This window comes from Prionailurus bengalensis, chromosome F2 (assembly GCF_016509475.1).
Source record: "Prionailurus bengalensis isolate Pbe53 chromosome F2, Fcat_Pben_1.1_paternal_pri, whole genome shotgun sequence".
Classification (NCBI taxonomy): Eukaryota; Metazoa; Chordata; class Mammalia; order Carnivora; family Felidae; genus Prionailurus; species Prionailurus bengalensis.
The window spans coordinates 17,561,193-17,580,855 of record NC_057353.1 but is presented as its reverse complement, the minus strand read 5'-3'; the positions used below and the strand labels follow the sequence as shown (position 1 = coordinate 17,580,855).

At 33.8% G+C, this 19,663-nt stretch overlaps 1 protein-coding gene across 10 annotated transcripts in view; it reads right to left on the bottom strand.

Annotated features, from left to right (window-relative positions):
- The window catches only part of CSPP1 (centrosome and spindle pole associated protein 1), a 159,660-nt gene that overhangs the window by 31,973 nt on the left and 108,024 nt on the right, over window positions 1-19,663 (bottom strand). For 8 of the 10 annotated variants that reach the window (XR_006300656.1, XR_006300655.1, XM_043602225.1 and 5 more), the window contains 5 exons: window positions 12,728-12,880; window positions 8,253-8,365; window positions 4,160-4,309; window positions 3,617-3,763; window positions 608-712 (listed from right to left, as the gene is read on the bottom strand). Coding sequence is in view for 8 of the 10 variants with exons in the window: in XM_043602225.1 (XP_043458160.1) it covers window positions 608-712; window positions 3,617-3,763; window positions 4,160-4,309; window positions 8,253-8,365; window positions 12,728-12,880 (668 nt within the window). In the remaining 2 variants the exon portion in view is untranslated. The remainder of the gene's footprint in view (window positions 1-607; window positions 713-3,616; window positions 3,764-4,159; window positions 4,310-8,252; window positions 8,366-12,727; window positions 12,881-19,663) is intronic. The other 2 variants (XM_043602229.1, XM_043602230.1) reach the window with 1 other exon arrangement.

The window sequence follows — 19,663 nt, the reverse complement described above, 5'->3', positions numbered from 1 at the left end:
GTAATTAGCCTGTTTGGTATCCATGGGAATAAAGTCAAACCCCTTAGCACTCCATACAACATCCCACATATGTTCTGACGGATACTTCTGTTGCCATCTTGGTTAGGCATTATCAGGCCAGACCAAACTGCTGTATTCTCCATGTGTGCCATATGGCTTACACCTCCCTCCATGATTTTACACACACTAAAAGTCCCTCATGCTCCTCTTTATGGCAAATTGCTACTCCTTTTTCAAGAGTCAACTCAAAGGATCAACCCTTCTGGAACATCTTCCCGGCTCTCTTTTGATGGGAGCTCAGTATAAGGGACTTTATTAGCATAACTACAGCTAGCCAGATAATATATTATCAAAGAAAAGGCCTTCTTGAGGGACCTACACAAGAACCATTTGCTAAATTATAAACTGTCAAAAGAATTTAAAACTTAGGGCACCAAATATCAACTACAGGTGAAGCAACAAACAAATGTAAACATTATCTGTATTTCAGATCTGAAAAAATGTAACCTAGCTAAATATAATGACTAAAAAAAGAAAATCTCATTCAATTCCCCCCCATCTAAAATAACTTAGCTAAGATTAACATATCAAAAGAAAAAGTATATACCTGAATAAAGGAACTTATAATGCTGTCAACTGAAGGAGGTCTTTGGAGTTTGCTTGCAATTTTGTTCTGAAGAGCAGGAACTACAGGAGAAGGCTGTCTCAAGCGCTGGGGGAGAAAATATACACACATTGACCAATATATGTATGTATATACACATACATGCACATGTGTGTGTGCGTGTGTGTGTGTGTACAAACACCCCTAATAGTTAGCAAGACCATTTAAGAAGTTCAGAATGCTATTGCTTTTATTTCATAAAACACTTTTTACCAAAAAAAGTCAGAAATTCAATTATGTAGATCAAAAACATCAGTTATGATAAACATAAATTGATTTAGATATTGTTATTAAAAGAACTCTCAGATTAGAATAAAAAAATTCAATAAACTTAAGCAACAGTAAAAACCAAGTATTAGGAAAACAACAAAAACAAAAACAAAAAGAACTAGAGTAAAAATTTGTCTTAGTAAAAAAAGAAATAGAACAACACAAAAAACAAAAACTCTTTTCTGGAAAATAATATAAATCAAACTCTAAAATCTAGATCCCTAGTCACCAAGAGCATCTTGGATGAGGGAATTTTCCAGATCACAATAGCATTCTGTGTCTCCATAAGAAAATAAAACAGGGTTTTAGTTTCCAACATAATAAAGCTAACAGTTGCCAACTTCACATTAAAATCAAAACACTAAAGACATAAAAACTCCCAACAAAATGCAATAATAATTATCTGGTTAAAAAAAAACCACCCAGACCAGACCAGAGTATATGTGTGGATATTAAGCTGTTCATGTCGCATGGTACAAAATCAAATATTACTTTCACTGGTGACTTTGATAAAATTAGAAATATATGAGAAAATCTTTTCTTTTAAAATCACTAGATGACTACGAGCAGAAACATACAGACAATATAAACCCTATAAAGGACCACAGAGGATGAAGCAAGCAAAGCATACTACACATAATAAGAAAACAAGTAACTATTCAAGGAGCAAAACAAACAAAAAATCAGAAATTCAATTAATATGATCAAATATATTGGGTATGATAAAAAGAGAGGGATATAGGGATCACTATTCCAAAGACTATAACTCTGATTAGGATAAAAAAAGCAAATTAAAAACAAAAAAAACTCACAAAACCAAATTCAAAAACTAAATATATAAGCTAACTAAAAAATAAATAGTGACACAAAAGTAAAAACTGAGAGAAAAGACAAAAATATCTATCAGGCATACATGAATAAAAGAACAATTACAGCTAACAAGGATAACTTCACAAATGAGAGCAAAATGCATTAAACAGAACAAAGCTGATTTAAAACTTAGGTACTTCAAAATTGAACTATAACAGTCATAAAACTGTACATTCCTACGGAAAGCATTTTCTCTTAAACATAGTAAGAAATTGGCAATTGTGGAAATTGTGGAAAACAACTATTTTTCATTCTTAAATAATCAATTTTACAAGAAAATATTCTCTGTGTTTTCCACTCGGTTTTGCTACAAGCCTCACATGGCTCTAAAAAATAAATGTTATTAATTTTAAAAATAAATGAATGACACTTGAATACTATTTTAAAAGGTGGAACAAATATATATCCAACTTTATATCCTATGAATGAAGGATTTAACATTACTAGAACACTGAAAAGAAATAAAACAAACAAAAACATAGGTGTTGCTTATAAATTCTCTTTTAAACAATATTTCAGTAGATTCTAATTGCAAACATTTCTCTCTATCACCATAAAACCTGGGGTGAGAAATAAAACAGTGTATTTGAGACAATCAGAAATGGTTCATATTGTCTATAGTAGGTCACATACTGAATAGTGCACCAAACCACATCATAAATACACTAGAAGAGTCCACTGGTTAAAAGTAATCTTGCAAATACTGTTTAGAAAAAAACAATGTCTGTATAAATCTAAATTTGTGAAAACCATTTTCTTAAATTGGGGTAAACCTACAGAACATAGAGTTTTTTTCAAGGTGTGGTCCACAGGCTGATATCCATCCAAGCCCTGTGAAATGCAGATTCCTGGACTAACCTCAGACTTATTACAATGTCAGATACTCTATAAATGAGACCTAAAGATGTATTTTTAACAAATCCTGTGATACTTATGCATATAAAATTTTAAATACAGCTTTGAAATATGAGCAAGGGTATAAACTAGAGCTTCATAGGGGCCAACTGGTTTCCTTGAGAGAAAACCTCTAATAACTTTAATCCATGCACCTAACTGTGGATATCCACCAATCTCAGATATGGACTTCAAACCAGTCCATTGTGAGCCACTGGTCTCTTTTTTAATTTCCAATCCATCAAGGATAAATATGTAAAACAGTAAAAATGAACTACTAGATACATGAAATTTTTTATTTTTACTTTTTTTTTTAATTTTTTTAACATTTATTTCTTATTGAGAAACAGAGAGAGACAGCATGAGCAAGGGAGGGGCAGAGAGAGGAGGAGACACAGAATCCAAAGCAGACTCCAGGCTCTGAGCTGTCAGCACAGAGTCCAACACGGGGCTCGAACTCACGTACTGTGAGATCATGACCTGAGCCTGAGCCACCCAGGCGCCCCATATACGTGAAAATTTTTAAAAAGACATTACACTATTCAAGTCCAACTTAATCAGATTCAACAGACATATGATTACTCTGACAAAGTGCTACAAAAGCTTCTTAACATCTCCTCTCCATTTCTGTACTTACTCTTATCATGAATAGCTGGTTGGGTGCTGCTCCACTGACCATATGAACAAGATTAAGAATGACTAAGGTAAGTAACCCCCTTACATTCACTGGGGGGAGGGGGAGGTAATAGCAGCAAAGCACAGGAAGTTCAGTGCACTGTACCCAAATGAAGTAGCAAGATGGAAGGGAGGAACAAAAGCATCTCCTCCACCATTTCCTGTTTGCTAACAACTCCATGACTCTCACAGAGAAAGTGGGTTAAACTACAGGTTTAATTTACATTTTTGTCTGAAACTTACTTTTGTTTCCTCCCCAATTATATTTTCTCTTGCATAGTAGTGCTGAAGCTGAAGATTATGTTTTTCTTCCTCTTCTTTCTTCTTTCTTTCCACTTCTTTCCGTCTTTCTTCAGCTAACCGAATAAGCTCTTCATTTTTGAGCCTTTGCTTTAAAATAGAGAAAAATATACACTCCATACATACATTCTATAGTCTATTCAAATATCTCTTATTTGTCTGAAATAAAGAGATAAAATTGAAGATATATTTCTATTAGAGGATATTCGGTGTTCTTTAACAAAAAGAAGCTATTTAACAATAAAGTATTAGGCATCTTTTATAACATCCTAGTCAACCTAAACCAATTTTTGGATTTAAAAAGTCATTTATCTCTCTTCTTAAGTCTTTCACTTTAATAATAAAATAGTTTTCAATAAATGAATATTGATCTGATATTTTCTAAACGTACTCCAGAACTGTTCTCCTCTGTAATATCTTTCCAAGTCAGAAGAAATATTTTACTTTCAGGGTAAGGAGAAAACTAGAGTAGGAAAAAAAATGCACCTCCTCCTCTTTCTCCCTCTTCTTTTCCTGTTCCTCTTCATACTCTTGCTGAATTCGTGCCCTCTGTTCTGCAAGCCGTTTTTCTTCTTTTTCTTCTGCAATCCTCAGTCTCTCTCGCTCTGCTTCTTCTCTTTGTTTCTTTTCCTCAATCTAAAGAAGTAAATCTAGTTATTACATTGCAAAACTGCTGAAAGTTAGAGTACCATGTAATATTTTCTAGTATCCTATGAATTCAACACTCATAACACCCTCTTTTAAATTCCTGAAATTTTCAGTTTCCTTTATTTTGCTAGGGAGGCCACATGATGTAATATTAAGAATTATGAGTAAAACTTCAGCTCCACCAAATATATACACACTGGGTGAACTTAAGATATTCTTATTTAGTTCTGTCATCTGGTAAAAAGAGTTATTAATGTCTACTTCTCCAACAAGTGCTCAAAGAACTGAAGTGAAACAATGTATATATAAAAAATATAAAGTTCCTCCTGTTTAGAGGTACTCAGTAAGCAACTCATCATTACATTATTTTATAATGATTGTTACTATTATGTCTCAAAGTTCCTTGGCTTAATCACTATCCGGCAACAACAGTGTAATATTTTAGCATTTAACCATTCCTTATGCAAGAATCCTTTCCCCAGAATGCCCTTTCTTCTTTCCTATCTACTGGCAAATGGTAAGGAAAACAAGGATTTTAGCCACAAGGATTCATAATTAAGTTCCATCTTGAATGTCACCTGGGGCCTATAGTGCTAAGTACTCTGAAGAAATACTCTAAAGGAGAGTGTAAGATCTGAAAGGAAGAGAACCCTGAAATACAGTCTACATCTTCCATGAATGAGGTAGAGAAGAACGGCAGCCTGGGTATTGGGTATTCATGATGCTGGTTTTAAGGTTATCAGTAGATTTTAGTTACTTTTAAGTATGACATGGTTATGACTATTCACATTATTTTCATTGTTCTTATCTACATTTCCTCTACCTTCAAGGCTGTTATATCTACTGTTATCAATCTTTTGAGCTATAAGAACTATAATCTTTTCACATATCTCATGACTTTACATGCTAGGGCTTCTTCCAACACTTCTTTCAAACAACACTATTAAACATGCACAATCCTAATATTCAGTACTAATAGGGTACACATAATCACTTCTTCAAGCACAATAAACCTACATAAAATGTCATTTATGATCTATACAACAAAACCTCACACTTAACACTCAGTTCTCCCTTCTCCCTATTACACACACACACACACACACACACACACACACACACACACACACAATCAAAATCACAAGGTCACTTCTCCATTAATGGTCAGGGTCATAATCATAAATGGATCACACACCTAAGAAATCCACAGAAAATGCCATTCCAACAAAAATGCTACACAATAGTTCAACAGAAAGAAGAAAGCTATCATCTAGGTCAGTGGTTTTCCAAATGTATAATACAAAAGTATGTCAAAGGTCCTGCAAATACTTTATCAAATTTGTTAATCATTTCTATAGCTATAATTAAAATTGACATGTAAACACTCACAAGTGTTATTTACCAAATTTTAACCATACGAAGATTTCTGCTGCATTAACAGTGTACCTTTTTATGCATTCATGGAGCTAGGGGCTTATGTTGCCATTTTTGCACACAGATTTGAACATTTTATAACATTTCTTTTAACATTTAAGTTTGGGGATACTTCTTGTCTGATACTTTAGTGTTGACAGTAACAAGTACCATTTAGATATTTTAAAGTTAGATTTGGGGGGAAAGAGTTTCAAGAGGCTGCTAAAAAAATATGTAGGCCACCATTTGAGAGCAATCCATTCACAGGTGCACTGAGGGTTTACAGGGTGGGAGAACTGAAGGCTAAACTTACTCTAAGACTAATATAGTCAAAGCTTCCTCTATTCCTGGAGGAAAGACTTAGAGCTCTCTAGAAATGTAAGCACAATACATCCAGATATGATACTCAAAGCCAGGAGACCTGGGTTCTAGCACTGGCCTCACAATTTTCAGGCTCTGCCACCATGGATGAGTCTCTTAGCCTACATTTTAGCTGCATGTCATAAAACAGAAATAATAATACCTTCCTCAGAAAGTCTGAAGATTAATGAGACACTTATATGCAAAAGTACCTTATAAATAATAAAAGGCTATAAGATCAAGATTTTTTCCCCTGAATTCTACCCTAAACCATGCTAATACTTGGTAACTATAATAGGAATTACATAATTCTGACTTGCTGTCATTATGGACAGTATACCACAGGGTACTTCAAGTTCAAAGGTGACTCTGACCCTCAATTAGCTGCTACCTGACTTGAGTGGCCAATACCACTGGGAATTCTGATGCACTCTCCTACATTCAATAACTCTATTCATTTTGTCAATCCTTAGAAAGGTCTTTCCATCTATTTCCACTGTTGCCAGTGTAGTAGAATATCCCTGCTTCCAATCTTTTAAATCTTTCAATAATACACCCGTAAGAGCATATACATTATATTGCTGCATTATTGAAGAGTCCATGATAATTTGGATTAGAGAGATGACATGTTTGAGTAGAACTTAAGAATTTAAGAGGTTGGGATTAGACTGGATAGCCTTAGAGGTCATACTAAGGAATCTGGACATTTTCTGTAGAAAAGAAAAGCTACTACCAGATTTTGAATAGCAAAAGAAGTAAGAAGTCATGTCAAAGGAAGACTATTCAGGCCACAGGATTAATCTGACACTGGGATATACATGTGGGTGGGAAGGGGTGTGCAGGTGAGGAGAGAAGAAACTGAATCCTTCTCATTCACCTCAGGCTCCACCCCTAGTATTCATCTCTATGTCTACAAGAGTAGACACAGAATGGGAGTTCAATAAGTCTGTTTGCTCAATAAACACTGGATGCTCAAGTGTCTTCCTTTGGGCATTTCTACTATTTATATATATATATATAAAATATATATATAAAATATATATATTATATTATAAATATATAAATATATATAAGTATATATAATATATAAATATATATATAATATATATATAATATATATTTATTGTCAAATTGGTTTCCATACAACAACTCCTCCTCAATGCCCATCACCCACTTTCCCCTCTCCCCCATCCCCCCCCATTAACCCTCAGTTTGTTCTCAGTTTTTTGTTTTTTTTTTTATATTTTTAATTTTTTTTTTCAACGTTTATTTATTTTTGGGACAGAGAGAGACAGAGCATGAACAGGGGAGGGGCAGAGAGAGAGGGAGACACAGAATCGGAAACAGGCTCCAGGCTCTGAGCCATCAGCCCAGAGCCCGACGCGGGGCTCGAACTCACGGACCGCGAGATCGTGACCTGGCTGAAGTCGGACGCTTAACCGACTGCGCCACCCAGGCGCCCCTGTTCTCAGTTTTTTAAGAGTCTATTATGGTTTGCCTCCTTCCCTCTCTGTAACATTTTTCCCTCCCCTTCCCCTCCACCTCCGGTCTTCTGTTAAGTTTCTCAGAATCCACATATGAGTGAAAACATATGGTTTCTGTCTTTCTCTGCCTGACTCATTTCACTTAGCATAGTACTCTCCAGTTCCATCCATGTTGCTACAAATGGCCAGATTTCATTCTTTCTCATTGCCAAGTTAAATGCTATTTGCTTACATACATAAATGAGGCAAATAATTGCAAAATGTGATTCTGTATGATTTTTAATAACTTACTATACCCTGTCAAGAATATCATATCACTTGGAAAAAAACTTGATTGTCTACTAACACATAAGCATCTAGAAAGATTCACTCTATGCCTAATAAATATTTTAAGTCTTTCAGTTTTAGAAATTTCAGCATTCTTTAACAACTAATGATTTAATAAAGAAAAGATTAAGACAACTAGCATGCCTAACATGTTTCCATATCCCTTTTTCAGATATAAATGAAATAATATTGTTTTAGTACTACCTCTACCTGATATAACTGAGATATTTTAAATAACTGTGCAGTATTTTAGAATTTAGTCTTTATCCTATGGATAAAATCTTTGCAAGTTTGGCTTATTACAATTCTAACAAAACTTTGAAACTATGATCAAATAAGTACTTCACCTGAAAACGAAGAAAATTCTTGTATAATTCTTGCTGTTTAATCTGAAGTTCAGTTGGAAGCTCACAAAATATATTTCCCCGAGCAAAAGGAGAGTTCTGTGTTTGTGTATAACCTTGAAAGAGAAATTTTGCAAAGACATACCATTACTCAATGCTTAGAATATTCTGAAGGTTAAAGAATAAAGTTTGCTAATAAATCCATACTTTGAATAAATGTGCTAACTATGGAAGTCCAGAGGTTAAAAAATCAGAAGAGAAAGGCTGAGATTAAATCTGAAGACAGATGAAAGGTCATGAGAGAAAGAAAAATGGTGAAACAAAAATAGTTTAAAAAAATCATATCGATACTTGAAAGACACCAAAGAAACAAAGATAATATGGAGAGAAAAAAAGTACATCTTTAAGTTCTTATGTATGTGAATATCCTTTTCTTAAGGATATGCTTAATTATATATTAAAATGTATTGTATATATATATTAAAATTTTTCTAATATTATGTTTAAAAATTAGTAATTCCAAAGTCTTTCCATCTATGGTTCACAAAAGATTAGAAAGCCAGCTCTGTAAACATTTTTTATAAAATAGGAAGATTCTTTTAATCGTTGCAATAATTTTTATTTAAAATTTCTATCAAATTAGGGGCGCCTGGATGGCGCAGTCGGTTAAGCGTCCGACTTCAGCCAGGTCACGATCTCGCGGTCCGTGAGTTTGAGCCCCGCGTCGGGCTCTGGGCTGATGGCTCAGAGCCTGGAGCCTGCTTCCGATTCTGTGTCTCCCTCTCTCTCTGACCCTCCCCCGTTCATGCTCTGTCTGTCCCAAAAATAAATAAACGTTGAAAAAAAAATTTTTTTTAATTTCTATCAAATTAATGGGATATAGGGGCACCCGGGTGGCTGAATCAGTTGAGCATCCAACTCTTGATTTCAGCTCAGGTCATTATCCCAGGGTCGTGGGATCAAGTCTTGTACTGGGCTCTGCACTGAGCATGGAGCCCGCTTAAGATCCTATCTCTCTGTCTCCCTCTGTCCCTTTCCCCCACTCATGTGCTCTCTCCCTCTCTCAAAAAAAAAGCGGGGGGGGAGGGGGGATATAAACATGAACAATAAAAATATGCTATATGTTCCTATAAATAGTATTATACATCCTGGGGAAGGATAAAGGCAACTTGAAAAATAATTATACCCCAGGAGACTCTCTTTAAATGCAGGAAAAAATAAATTTAGGCCTCACATAACTTTTTATATTATTTTTTTAGTTACTGATTCATTCTTTATACCATCAATATAAATCATGTATTTCCCTCACTCATGCTTTGCATTTTAGCTGCCATTTAGGTCTATTTTGCCTCTGTATTTAATTTTATTAATGCTTCATTGAATAGATCAGCAGAAAGTCAAATCAATACTTAAATATTAAAATGTTATGTATGGTAAAGCACACCCAGGTGGCTCAGTCAAACGTCAGCTTAGGCTTGGGTCATGATCTCATGGTTCATGAGTTCGAGACCCACATCAGGCTTTCTGCTATCAGTGCAGAGCCCAGTTCAGATCCTCTGTCTCCCTTTCTCTCTGCCCCGCCCTGCTCATGCTCTCTCTCCCTCTCTTTCAAAAGTAAACATTGAAAAATAAAAATAAAATTTTATGGTGAAAAGGAGGATTAGCAAAACAAACAAGTTTTTAAAAATAAGGTTTTTCAAAAAAATAAAGTATAAAAATAAAATCATAAGGAAACATGTGCTCTATATAAAGAAAATGGAAATGTATCTAGGCATCATAATAAACTAAAAATTAAGTTGAAGCCAAATTAGTATAGACTTCATAAATATGGTTCTTCATTCTAGAACCATAAAATAAAAGAAAAACAATGAACTTTGGGAAGGGCCTCAAAAACATGAGAGGATAATGAATTTTAAGCACACATTATAACATTCAATTTTCAGATACGTTCAAGTTCCCTAAGACCTTTAAAATATTAGGGGCGCCTGGGTGGCGCAGTCGGTTAAGCCTCCGACTTCAGCCAGGTCACGATCTCGTGGTCCGTGAGTTCGAGCCCCGCGTCAGGCTCTGGGCTGATGGCTCAGAGCCTGGAGCCTGTTTCTGATTCTGTGTCTCCCTCTCTCTCTGCCCCTCCCCCGTTCATGCTCTGTCTCTCTCTGTCCCAAAAAAATAAATAAATGTTGAAAAAAAAAATTTTTTTTTTAAATATTAAATGCCATATATGTGTGTACATACACATGTACCTATATAAACATACACTCACACATATATGTTAGCAAAGCAACAAATTAGGTGACTGGATACTTTCTTGTATTCATAAAGTTTATTTTAGGTTAATTCTTAATTTCAATTCGCAAAAAAGGGGGAATTTTAACATTTTATGATGTTGTATGATTTCTTAAACTAAAGCATCCTGGCCAAAATGTCAGCACCAAAACCCTGACAGTGTACTGAAAGGCGAAAGACAGTAAATTCTGCTGTCCATATTCAATCATCAAGCTTGTGTGTTTTATTGCGAAGGGGCCATAGAACTGCTGATTTTTCCAGTGTTTCTGCTTGATAAGCAGAGCTAGATGCCCAAACTGTTACTACTATGATAGAAAAAGGTTTGGGTGGAGACAGAATTACCAACAATACCAGGTGTGGAAGAAAAGTGCAGAAAGAATATTTGGCACTGAGATCTCAATACAGACTACTAGAAGGAACACATGAAGAGAAAACTAATGATGTATCAAAAAGAAGTCAAAATATCTTCAATAATGAAAGGTGTTTTTACTGCACACTGGGTTACTACAGACACAGAATGAGAGCCAAATTAATTTCATCAAAATCAAAAATTTCTATTTTAGTGCTCCCAAAATGGAAGACTGAATCCACTAGGTAAAAATCTACTTGTGCGTCAAAGTAAGAAAGCACTTTCTAATAATTAGACATCCAACAGTGGAACAGGTTGTACATGGAAACAACAAATAGCGTATCTCCTAAAGTGTTCCAAAAGGCCACAGAGATTAGATTAGCACTACCATCAAAGACTTGAAAGATGAAAGGTTAGTGATTCTAATTATAGCTCCTTACATAATCTGCCTGTTTGGCCAGATAATCATATGGGTTAAAAAAAAATTTTTTTAATGTTTATTTATTTTTTGAGAGAGAAAGAGAGAGCGCATGAGCAGGGGAGGGACAGATAAAGAGGAAAACACAGAATCCAAAGCAGGCTCCAGGCTCTGAGCTGTCAGCACAGAGTCCAATGCAGGGCTTGAACTCACTAACCATGAGATCGTGACCTGAGCCAAAGTCAGATGCTCAACTGGCTAAGCCACCCAGGAGCCTCCATATGGGTTAAAATTTTTTTTTAATTTTTGAAGACTATATGATCAGTCAGGGATATTTCAGAAAGACTTTCTATTGTGAAGTTCTTTTCTAGTCTAAAATCAAAACTTTTGTGGAAGTACAAAAGCAGAATTTGTAGTAAATGGGTACTTTTATAGGCATTAAAGTATAGTGCAACATATAGTGCAAAATATTTTTAAAATTCCCTTAAATTTTAAATACTTAACATATTTTCATATATACTTGATAAAAAAAGATGCTCACAACTTTTCCTGCCAAGTCATAAAGATACTGAATAATTTTCTATTTATAGAACCTTTCATTAAAGAATGTTGTTTAATAGCAAACCAAAGATATGTGTTTAAGGGGTGCCTGGGATGGCTCAGTCAGTTAAGCATCCAACTCTCGATTTCAGCTCAGGTCATATCACAGTTCTTGAGTTTGACCTCCATATTGGGATCTGTGCAGACAGCACAAAGCCTGCTTGAGATTCTCTCCTCTCTCTCTGCCCCTACCCCATGTGCACGTGCATACGCACTCTTCTCTCAAAATAAATAAATAGTTTTAAAAAAAGGTATTTGCTTAAAAAATGGAGACGTGATCAGATATCAAACTTTTAAAACATTAAACCTAATTTCTTTGTACTTTGTGGTTTTACAAGAGAAGGTAAATGACTACAAAATAAGCAAAAAAATAAAACAATTAAAATTAAAATTAAATATAACAAAAACAGTTACTTTGTACAATATATCATATCACATCTGATGCACTTTCACTAATCAAATAGTTACAGATATAAGAAGGAAAAGAGACTATTTGTGTATGTGTAAAGAGACTATATGATTTTAAGAAAAGTCCTCCCACCAGCAAAATAAAAATTTTAGTAGCAGCTCAAGTATATATAAGTTATAAAGCTCAGAAGAAATACATAGTATTAAGAAGCAAACTTCTTTTCCCTATTCACTTTTGTCAAACTACTTAATACTTGAGAAAAGGTATTATAAATAACATGAATGTGTTATGCTTCCTGACTCTGAGTACCCAAATTCTCAAAATCACAATATGAACTTTGTCAGACAACAGAAGAGAAATATTACTGAACAGCTTTAAAAATGTAAAACAAACAAAAATAGAATGTAATTAAAAACCTGAGTTTTTATTTGCAGAATCTTCTAAGTTCTCAGCATTTGAGGTGGCTAAATTTTGGTCTAGAGATACAACAGCCCTTTTATCTTCAAATGTTCTTGCATCTGGATTATGGTAGGCATCTATATTTTGTCTGTGCATCCTATTCAAATCAGCTAAGAGGGAAAAATAAATTCAACAAATACATTTCTATAATTAGTATGCTTAACACATTTTCTTAGAGTAGAGAATCAGAGAAAACAGTAGGATAGGTTGGAATAATTCAATGGTATCTTGGTGCCCTGAAAACAGAAACAAAATTATTAAAACTTGTAAGAAGATTTTCAAAAAATAACCTTATGAAAATCAGTCAAGACGTTAAGAATATAAAAATCTTTGACAGGCCATAAAAACCATATTCATATGTATGTTACTTCAGAACTTGGAATCTGTAAATACAGAACAAACACCAACAATTCAAAACAAGTCATAGTGAAATTTACCCAACTTCATTAGCATTCCTAATGAAAAAATATAATCATGTAGTGTGGAGTTTTAAAATATATTCATAACTTTTTGACAATCCTCTCTTAAAAGATGGAGCTCAATTACCCTCCCTTTGAACATAAGCCAGAGTTAGAAACTCACTTCTTACAAACAGAACACTGTAGGATGATGGCATATGACTTCCAAGGCTACTTCATAAAAGACATTATGGTTTCCACCTTGCTTAATCTATTACTTCAAAGATAGTCAGCTACTGTATCATAAAGACAATGATGTAGTCCTATGGAAAGGCCTACATGACAAGGAACAGAGGGAGTCATATTGGAAATGAATTCTCCAGTCCCAGTCAAGCCTTCATATGACTACAGACCTGGCTGAAATTTTGGACTGTAACCTCATGCAAGACCCTGAGATAGAACCACCCAGCTAACCCATTCACCAATTACTGACTCACAGAACCACAAGATCCACAAGATGAGTGTTTGTTATACTAAAACATTACATGTTGGGTAATTTTTGTTACACAACAGTAGATACCACATACACATCACAAAAATCTAAGCACACAGGACCAGGTCAAACAACAAATCAATCTTAAAAACAGACCTGAATGACTACAGAACTCTAAAGCTTTAATAAAATAAAAAATATTTCTCTACAAAACAACTGGGATTGTAAGGTAGCAGTGAAAGAGAATTTAAACCTGGACATAAGATGTATTTATCAGAAAGCCTATTATGTTCAAGAATGTATTTTGAACATGAATCATAGTATCAGATACAACATGGCCAATAACAGGAAATGTTACCAGAGAGAACAGAGCTCAGAATCAGGAAGTTCATATCCTACTGCAACATTTGGACAGTCTGGACTTGGAAACTGGATAGGAGCTTCAGAGATGAAGATATCAGAAAGGATATTATCAGAAAGGATAATAAACAGGAAAATGTGAGAAACAGCTCCAAGGGGGAAAAACAGGAAGAGTGTTCTGGCAATATTAAAGCAGTCCAGCTTGACTAGATCACAAAACACATTTAATAAAGCAATGAGAGGAAAATGGAGATTACATGCCTATTCCGGAATATTCTAAAACACAAGCTGATGGTTCTCTATTCTGTTCTGCAGATGATAGTGAAAACAGTCCTGGTAGTAATAGAAGCATTACCAGTAATAATGGCAGCTAGGGAGAGAAAATAGATGGAGGTTAAGAATATATCTAACTCAAGGAACACACAATGTCTGCAGATAGCCCTAGAACAAAGATAATGTTCACAGACCTAGAAGAGTTTAACCTGGTTCATAATACACATCCCAATAAATGTCAGCTGAAGGGAAGACAGCATCAGAGAGAATGCACAGAACTTAAAGGAAGGAACTGTCAATCCAGTTCAAAGAAAGTAAGGACTAAAATCCACTAAATCAGAAATTAGGACATCAGTTACTTTTGAAAATGTCACATCAATAGAGCAGTAGGAGCTAGAATTCATTTTATGGAATATGAAACAGTAAGAAGTTAGTAAGACGTGGCAGCAACAACCACAGACTACTTTTTGAATGTGTTTTATATATGATAAGTGTAAGGTCAAGGCAGAGTTTTTGTTTATTTGTGTTGAAGAATACAAGTAACCTAAGTATATTTAGATGTTAAAGGGAAGAAATGAATAAAAAAAATGGAAAATGCAAGAAAGAAGGGACTAACTGTAATCAGAGAAACTGACTGCAAAGAAACTGCCAAGTACCAAGAATTGGTAAGGCAAAAATTAGCTGGGTGCTCCCGCCACCATCATCAAATCATGGGATTTATCTGGATATGGAAGGTAAATGAAAATAGAAAGATGATGAGGAAGTTGAAGTAATGAACTAACAGCTGTGATCCCTAAAAAGTCACCAAATTAAACAAAAGAACTTAAATGGGAAATTAATATCTCATCATCCAATTCACTAAAACAGCATAAGAGCAGACTATATAAATGAGAAGTCACTATGAATAACAATGCATACAGTACTCTTCCATTTTCTGTTACTAGAGTATGGATATCAAGCTCACTCCTTTGAAAATGATACCCAGAGCCTTGTTACCAAACTAATGAGTGCTTAGGGAATGCAATCTCATTTTGATATTCACTTCCACAAGCCATAAATTAAGAGATAAATGTCATATAAACAAAAACTATAATAAACTTGAAAATCAATAGCATGTTTTTCTTTACTGTTGTGACTATACACAGTACTCTCAATTAGATAAGACAATGTATTTATAAAAAAAGAAAACTGATGTCAGCAGAGTGCATAATTATTTAAGACTATCAGATTCAGCAATCAAGACAAGTCCATATTGCTATTTATTGGAAAAAACTATCAATCAAATAGTCACTCCCTGTCTATCTTTCTGTGAGGTGTAAAACAAAGGTTTGAAATCAGCTAAAAATTAAAATTATACAAGGCACTTTGGTGAAGAGTATAATTTGCCAACCGCAAAGATGTCCCCAAAAATGGCCTTTATTTCAAATGTACACTATCATAGTATTTAATATAAAATTGCTAGCATTACAGAATAATTCTACAAAGAACAGAACAAAATAAAATATTACAGATTCATGATTGGGAAAATAATTCCACTCTCTGAAAAATTTATTACACCAGGGTTAAATTTTATGATAACTACTACAGGTAAACAAAACATACAGTACTTAAATTTTTTCATTCCTTATTTTATTTTATGCTTTTTTTTATAAACCTAAACATATACTCTGAAATTAAAATTAATTTTGTTAAGTTAGTCGTTCTTTGGTGGAAAATACCAAAACACTTTAAAGAAAATGGCTGAAAATATTTCTACAGACCCAAGATTATTCAGCAATCATGACTGATACACAAACTCTTCTTTAATAAATCAATTCAGAGGGCTAAAGAAAATTTTCAACCCTGATTCAACTATTAACATATATTTCCAAATTAAAATATACATATTTACTTATAAAGATCACAGTCTCTAAGACAAATAAAAATCTAACTCGTGGTCCATAAAATAAATCTCACAAACCTAAAAATATTGAAATAACAAAAAAGTATATTCTCTAAACAAAAGAGAATACACCCTAAAAGTGACTGAAAGTTACTCAGAAAATACCCAAATATTTGGAAATTTTTAAAACTAATGTCTAAATAATCAATGGATCAAAGAAAAATGACAATTAGAAAACGGAATTGAATGACAATGAAAAAACCACGTATCAAAATTTGTGAGATACATTTAAAGCAGTAGTCAAAAGGAAATTAATAGCATTTTTAAGTGCATATATTAAAAAAGAAATCAAATCATAATCTAAGCTTCCACATTAAGAAAATAGAACAAAGAAAATTAAGTACAAAGTAAACTAAAGAAAATAGTAAAGATGAGAGCAGGTATCAATGAAACACGAAGGGAAAAACAGAAAAATCAATGAAACCAAAGCTGGTTTTATGAAAAGATCAATAAAATGGATAAACCTCCAGGCAAACTCATTAAGTAAAATAAGAATAAATAAATTACAAATATCAGGAATAAAAGAGGAACTATCACTGTAGATCCTACAGTGATGCCAATAAACTATTGACATAGTTTATACAATAAACATAAAATAAATAAAATACATATAAAAATAAAATAACAATAAAAATAAAATTATTATACAATAATAAAACTATTGTTATGCCAATAAACTAAAAAGATGAAATGGATAAATTCCTTTAATGATTCAAACCACGTAAGTTCACACAAGAAGAAATAAATAAACTAAATGTCTTTATTAAATAAGTTGAATTCAGGATGCCTGGGTGGTTGAATCAGTTAAGTGCCTGATTTCAGCTAAGGGCATAATCTCACAGTTCTTGGGTTTGAGCCCCGCATTCGGCTCTGCACTGATGGTGTGGAGCCTGCTTGGGAATCTCTCTCTGTCTCTGCCCCTCTCCCACTCATGTTTTCTCTCTCTCTCAAAAACAAATATATAAACTTTAAAAAACTAAATAATTTATTTAAAAAAATTTTAATTCATGGTTTAAAGACTCCCAACAAGAAAATTCCCAGCCCAGATGGCTTCACTGGTGAATTCTACCAACAGAAGAGGAAACTTTTCCCAATTCATATTTGTGAGGCCAGCATCATCCTGATACCAAAACCAGACAAAATTATAAGAGAAACAGACAAATATCCCTTATGTGCCTAAATGCAAAGATCCTTAACTAGCAAATCAAATTCTACAACATGTAAAAAAAAATTAAAAGAAGATTAAATAGGGATTATACCAGGAGAAAGAGCGGCTCACCATTTTTAAAAAAATCAGTCAATGTAGGGGCATCTGGGTGGCTCAGTCGGTTAAGCATCTGATTACGGCTCTGGTCATGATCTTACAGTTAGCAAGTTCGAGCCCCACAACAGGCTCTGTGCTGAAGTTTGCAGCCTGGAGCCTGCTTCAGATTCTGTGTCTCCCTCTCTCTGCCCCTGACCCACCTGTTCTCTGTCTCTGTCTCTCTCAAAAACAAAAAATAAAACATTAAAAACAAATAAAAAGAAACCAGCAATACATGATTAGAATTTTTTTTAAAAAACCAATGTAATTCACCATATATCAACAGAGTAAGAAAGATGAAATTATCGTTTCAAAAGATGTAGAAAAGCACCTGAAAAACTTCAACATATATTCATGATGAAAACTCTGAGAAAGAAGAGAATGTTCTAAACCTGGTTTAAAAAAAAAAAAATCTACAGAAAACCTACAGCCAAGACCGAGGGCTTTCCAAATGAAATCGAGAACAAGACAAGGATGTTGGTTCTCAAGATTTCTAAATATTGTACTGGAATTCCTATCCACTGTAAATCAACCAAAATAACTGAAAAGTATTCATACTGGAAAGGAAGAAGTAAAACTGTTTGCAGATAACTGTCCATATTAAAAAATCTCAAAGAACGTACAAAAAAACCCCTAATAAAACCGATGAGTTAAGCAAGAACATACAAAAATCAACGGTCTTTCTATACACTAGCAATGAACAAATGGATATTGAAATTTTTTAATGTTACCATTTAAAACAGCATTAAAACATATGAAATATTTATGGATACAATTTACAAAATATGTTACAAGATCTGAAAGCTGCAAAATATTGCTAAAAGAAGTTAACAAAGACTAGTAAGTGGATAAATATTCCAAATCCATGTATCAAAAGACAATATAGATGCTGGCCACCCCAAATTAATCTATAAAGTCAACGTAATCCCAATGAAAATCTTACCACAATTTTTTTTTTAATTCAGATTGACAAGAGTAAAATTTATCCGAAAATGGAAGGGAAGTCAAGTTGACAAAACAATCTTGAAAAAGAAGAACAAAGTTGGAAGAGTCACACTTCTCACTTTCAAAACCTACTACACAAAGCTACAGTAATCAAGAGAGCATAATATGGGCATAAGGATAGATATCTAGATCAACAGAACAGAACTTAAGAGTCCATAAATAACCTTATAGTCAACTGATTTTCAACAAGAGTATTGAGGCAATACAAAATGTTATAAAATTGATTGTAGCACAGTTCTGTGAATATAGTAAAAACTACTGAATTGTGTACTTCAAAGGGATAAATTCTATGGCATGGAAAATGAGATCTCAACAAAGCTATTATATATATAAAAACAATTAAGACACAGAAAGACAGAGGAACTACCAGCTTGAAGGAGACTAAAGAGACGTGACAACTACATACAGTATGGGATCCTGGACTAGAGGCTGGAACAGAATAAGGTAGGGGAAAATCCAAATAAAGTCAATAATTTATTTAATAGCATCGAACCCATTTTAATTTCTAGTTTTGGTCACTATACCAAGATCATGTAAGATGTTAATATTAAGGGAAACTAGGTAAAGGGCACCCTCTATATCTTCACAACTCTTCTCTAAGTCTTGAGTTATTTCAAAATAAAAAGTTTAAAAAAAAACACAATGACTTATCGTACCTACTTACTAGAAAGGCTAAAATTTTAAAGAAGAACAATTACATGGGCTGATGAGGATGCAAAGCAACAAAAACAGAACAACCACTTTGGAAAATGGTCTGGTTGTCTCTTATGAAGTTAAATATATACTTACTATTCATCCTAGCAATTCCATTTCTGTGCATTTAACCACAAAAAATGAAAATTTACGTTCACATAAAGACTTGCAGGTGAATGTTTATAACAGTTTTATTTATAATAGCCTTAAATTGTAAACAACTCAAATATCCATCAACAGGTAAAAGGATAAACACTTGTGATACTTCCACATAGTGCAATACCATTCAGTAATAAAAAGTAAACTACAGCCATATACAACAACAAGAATAAATCTCAAAAACATTAAGGGAAAAAAAGACACAAAAGTCAATACTATTGTGTCAGAATGCAGATCAGAGGTTGGCAAAGGTATGGGGCTGGATAC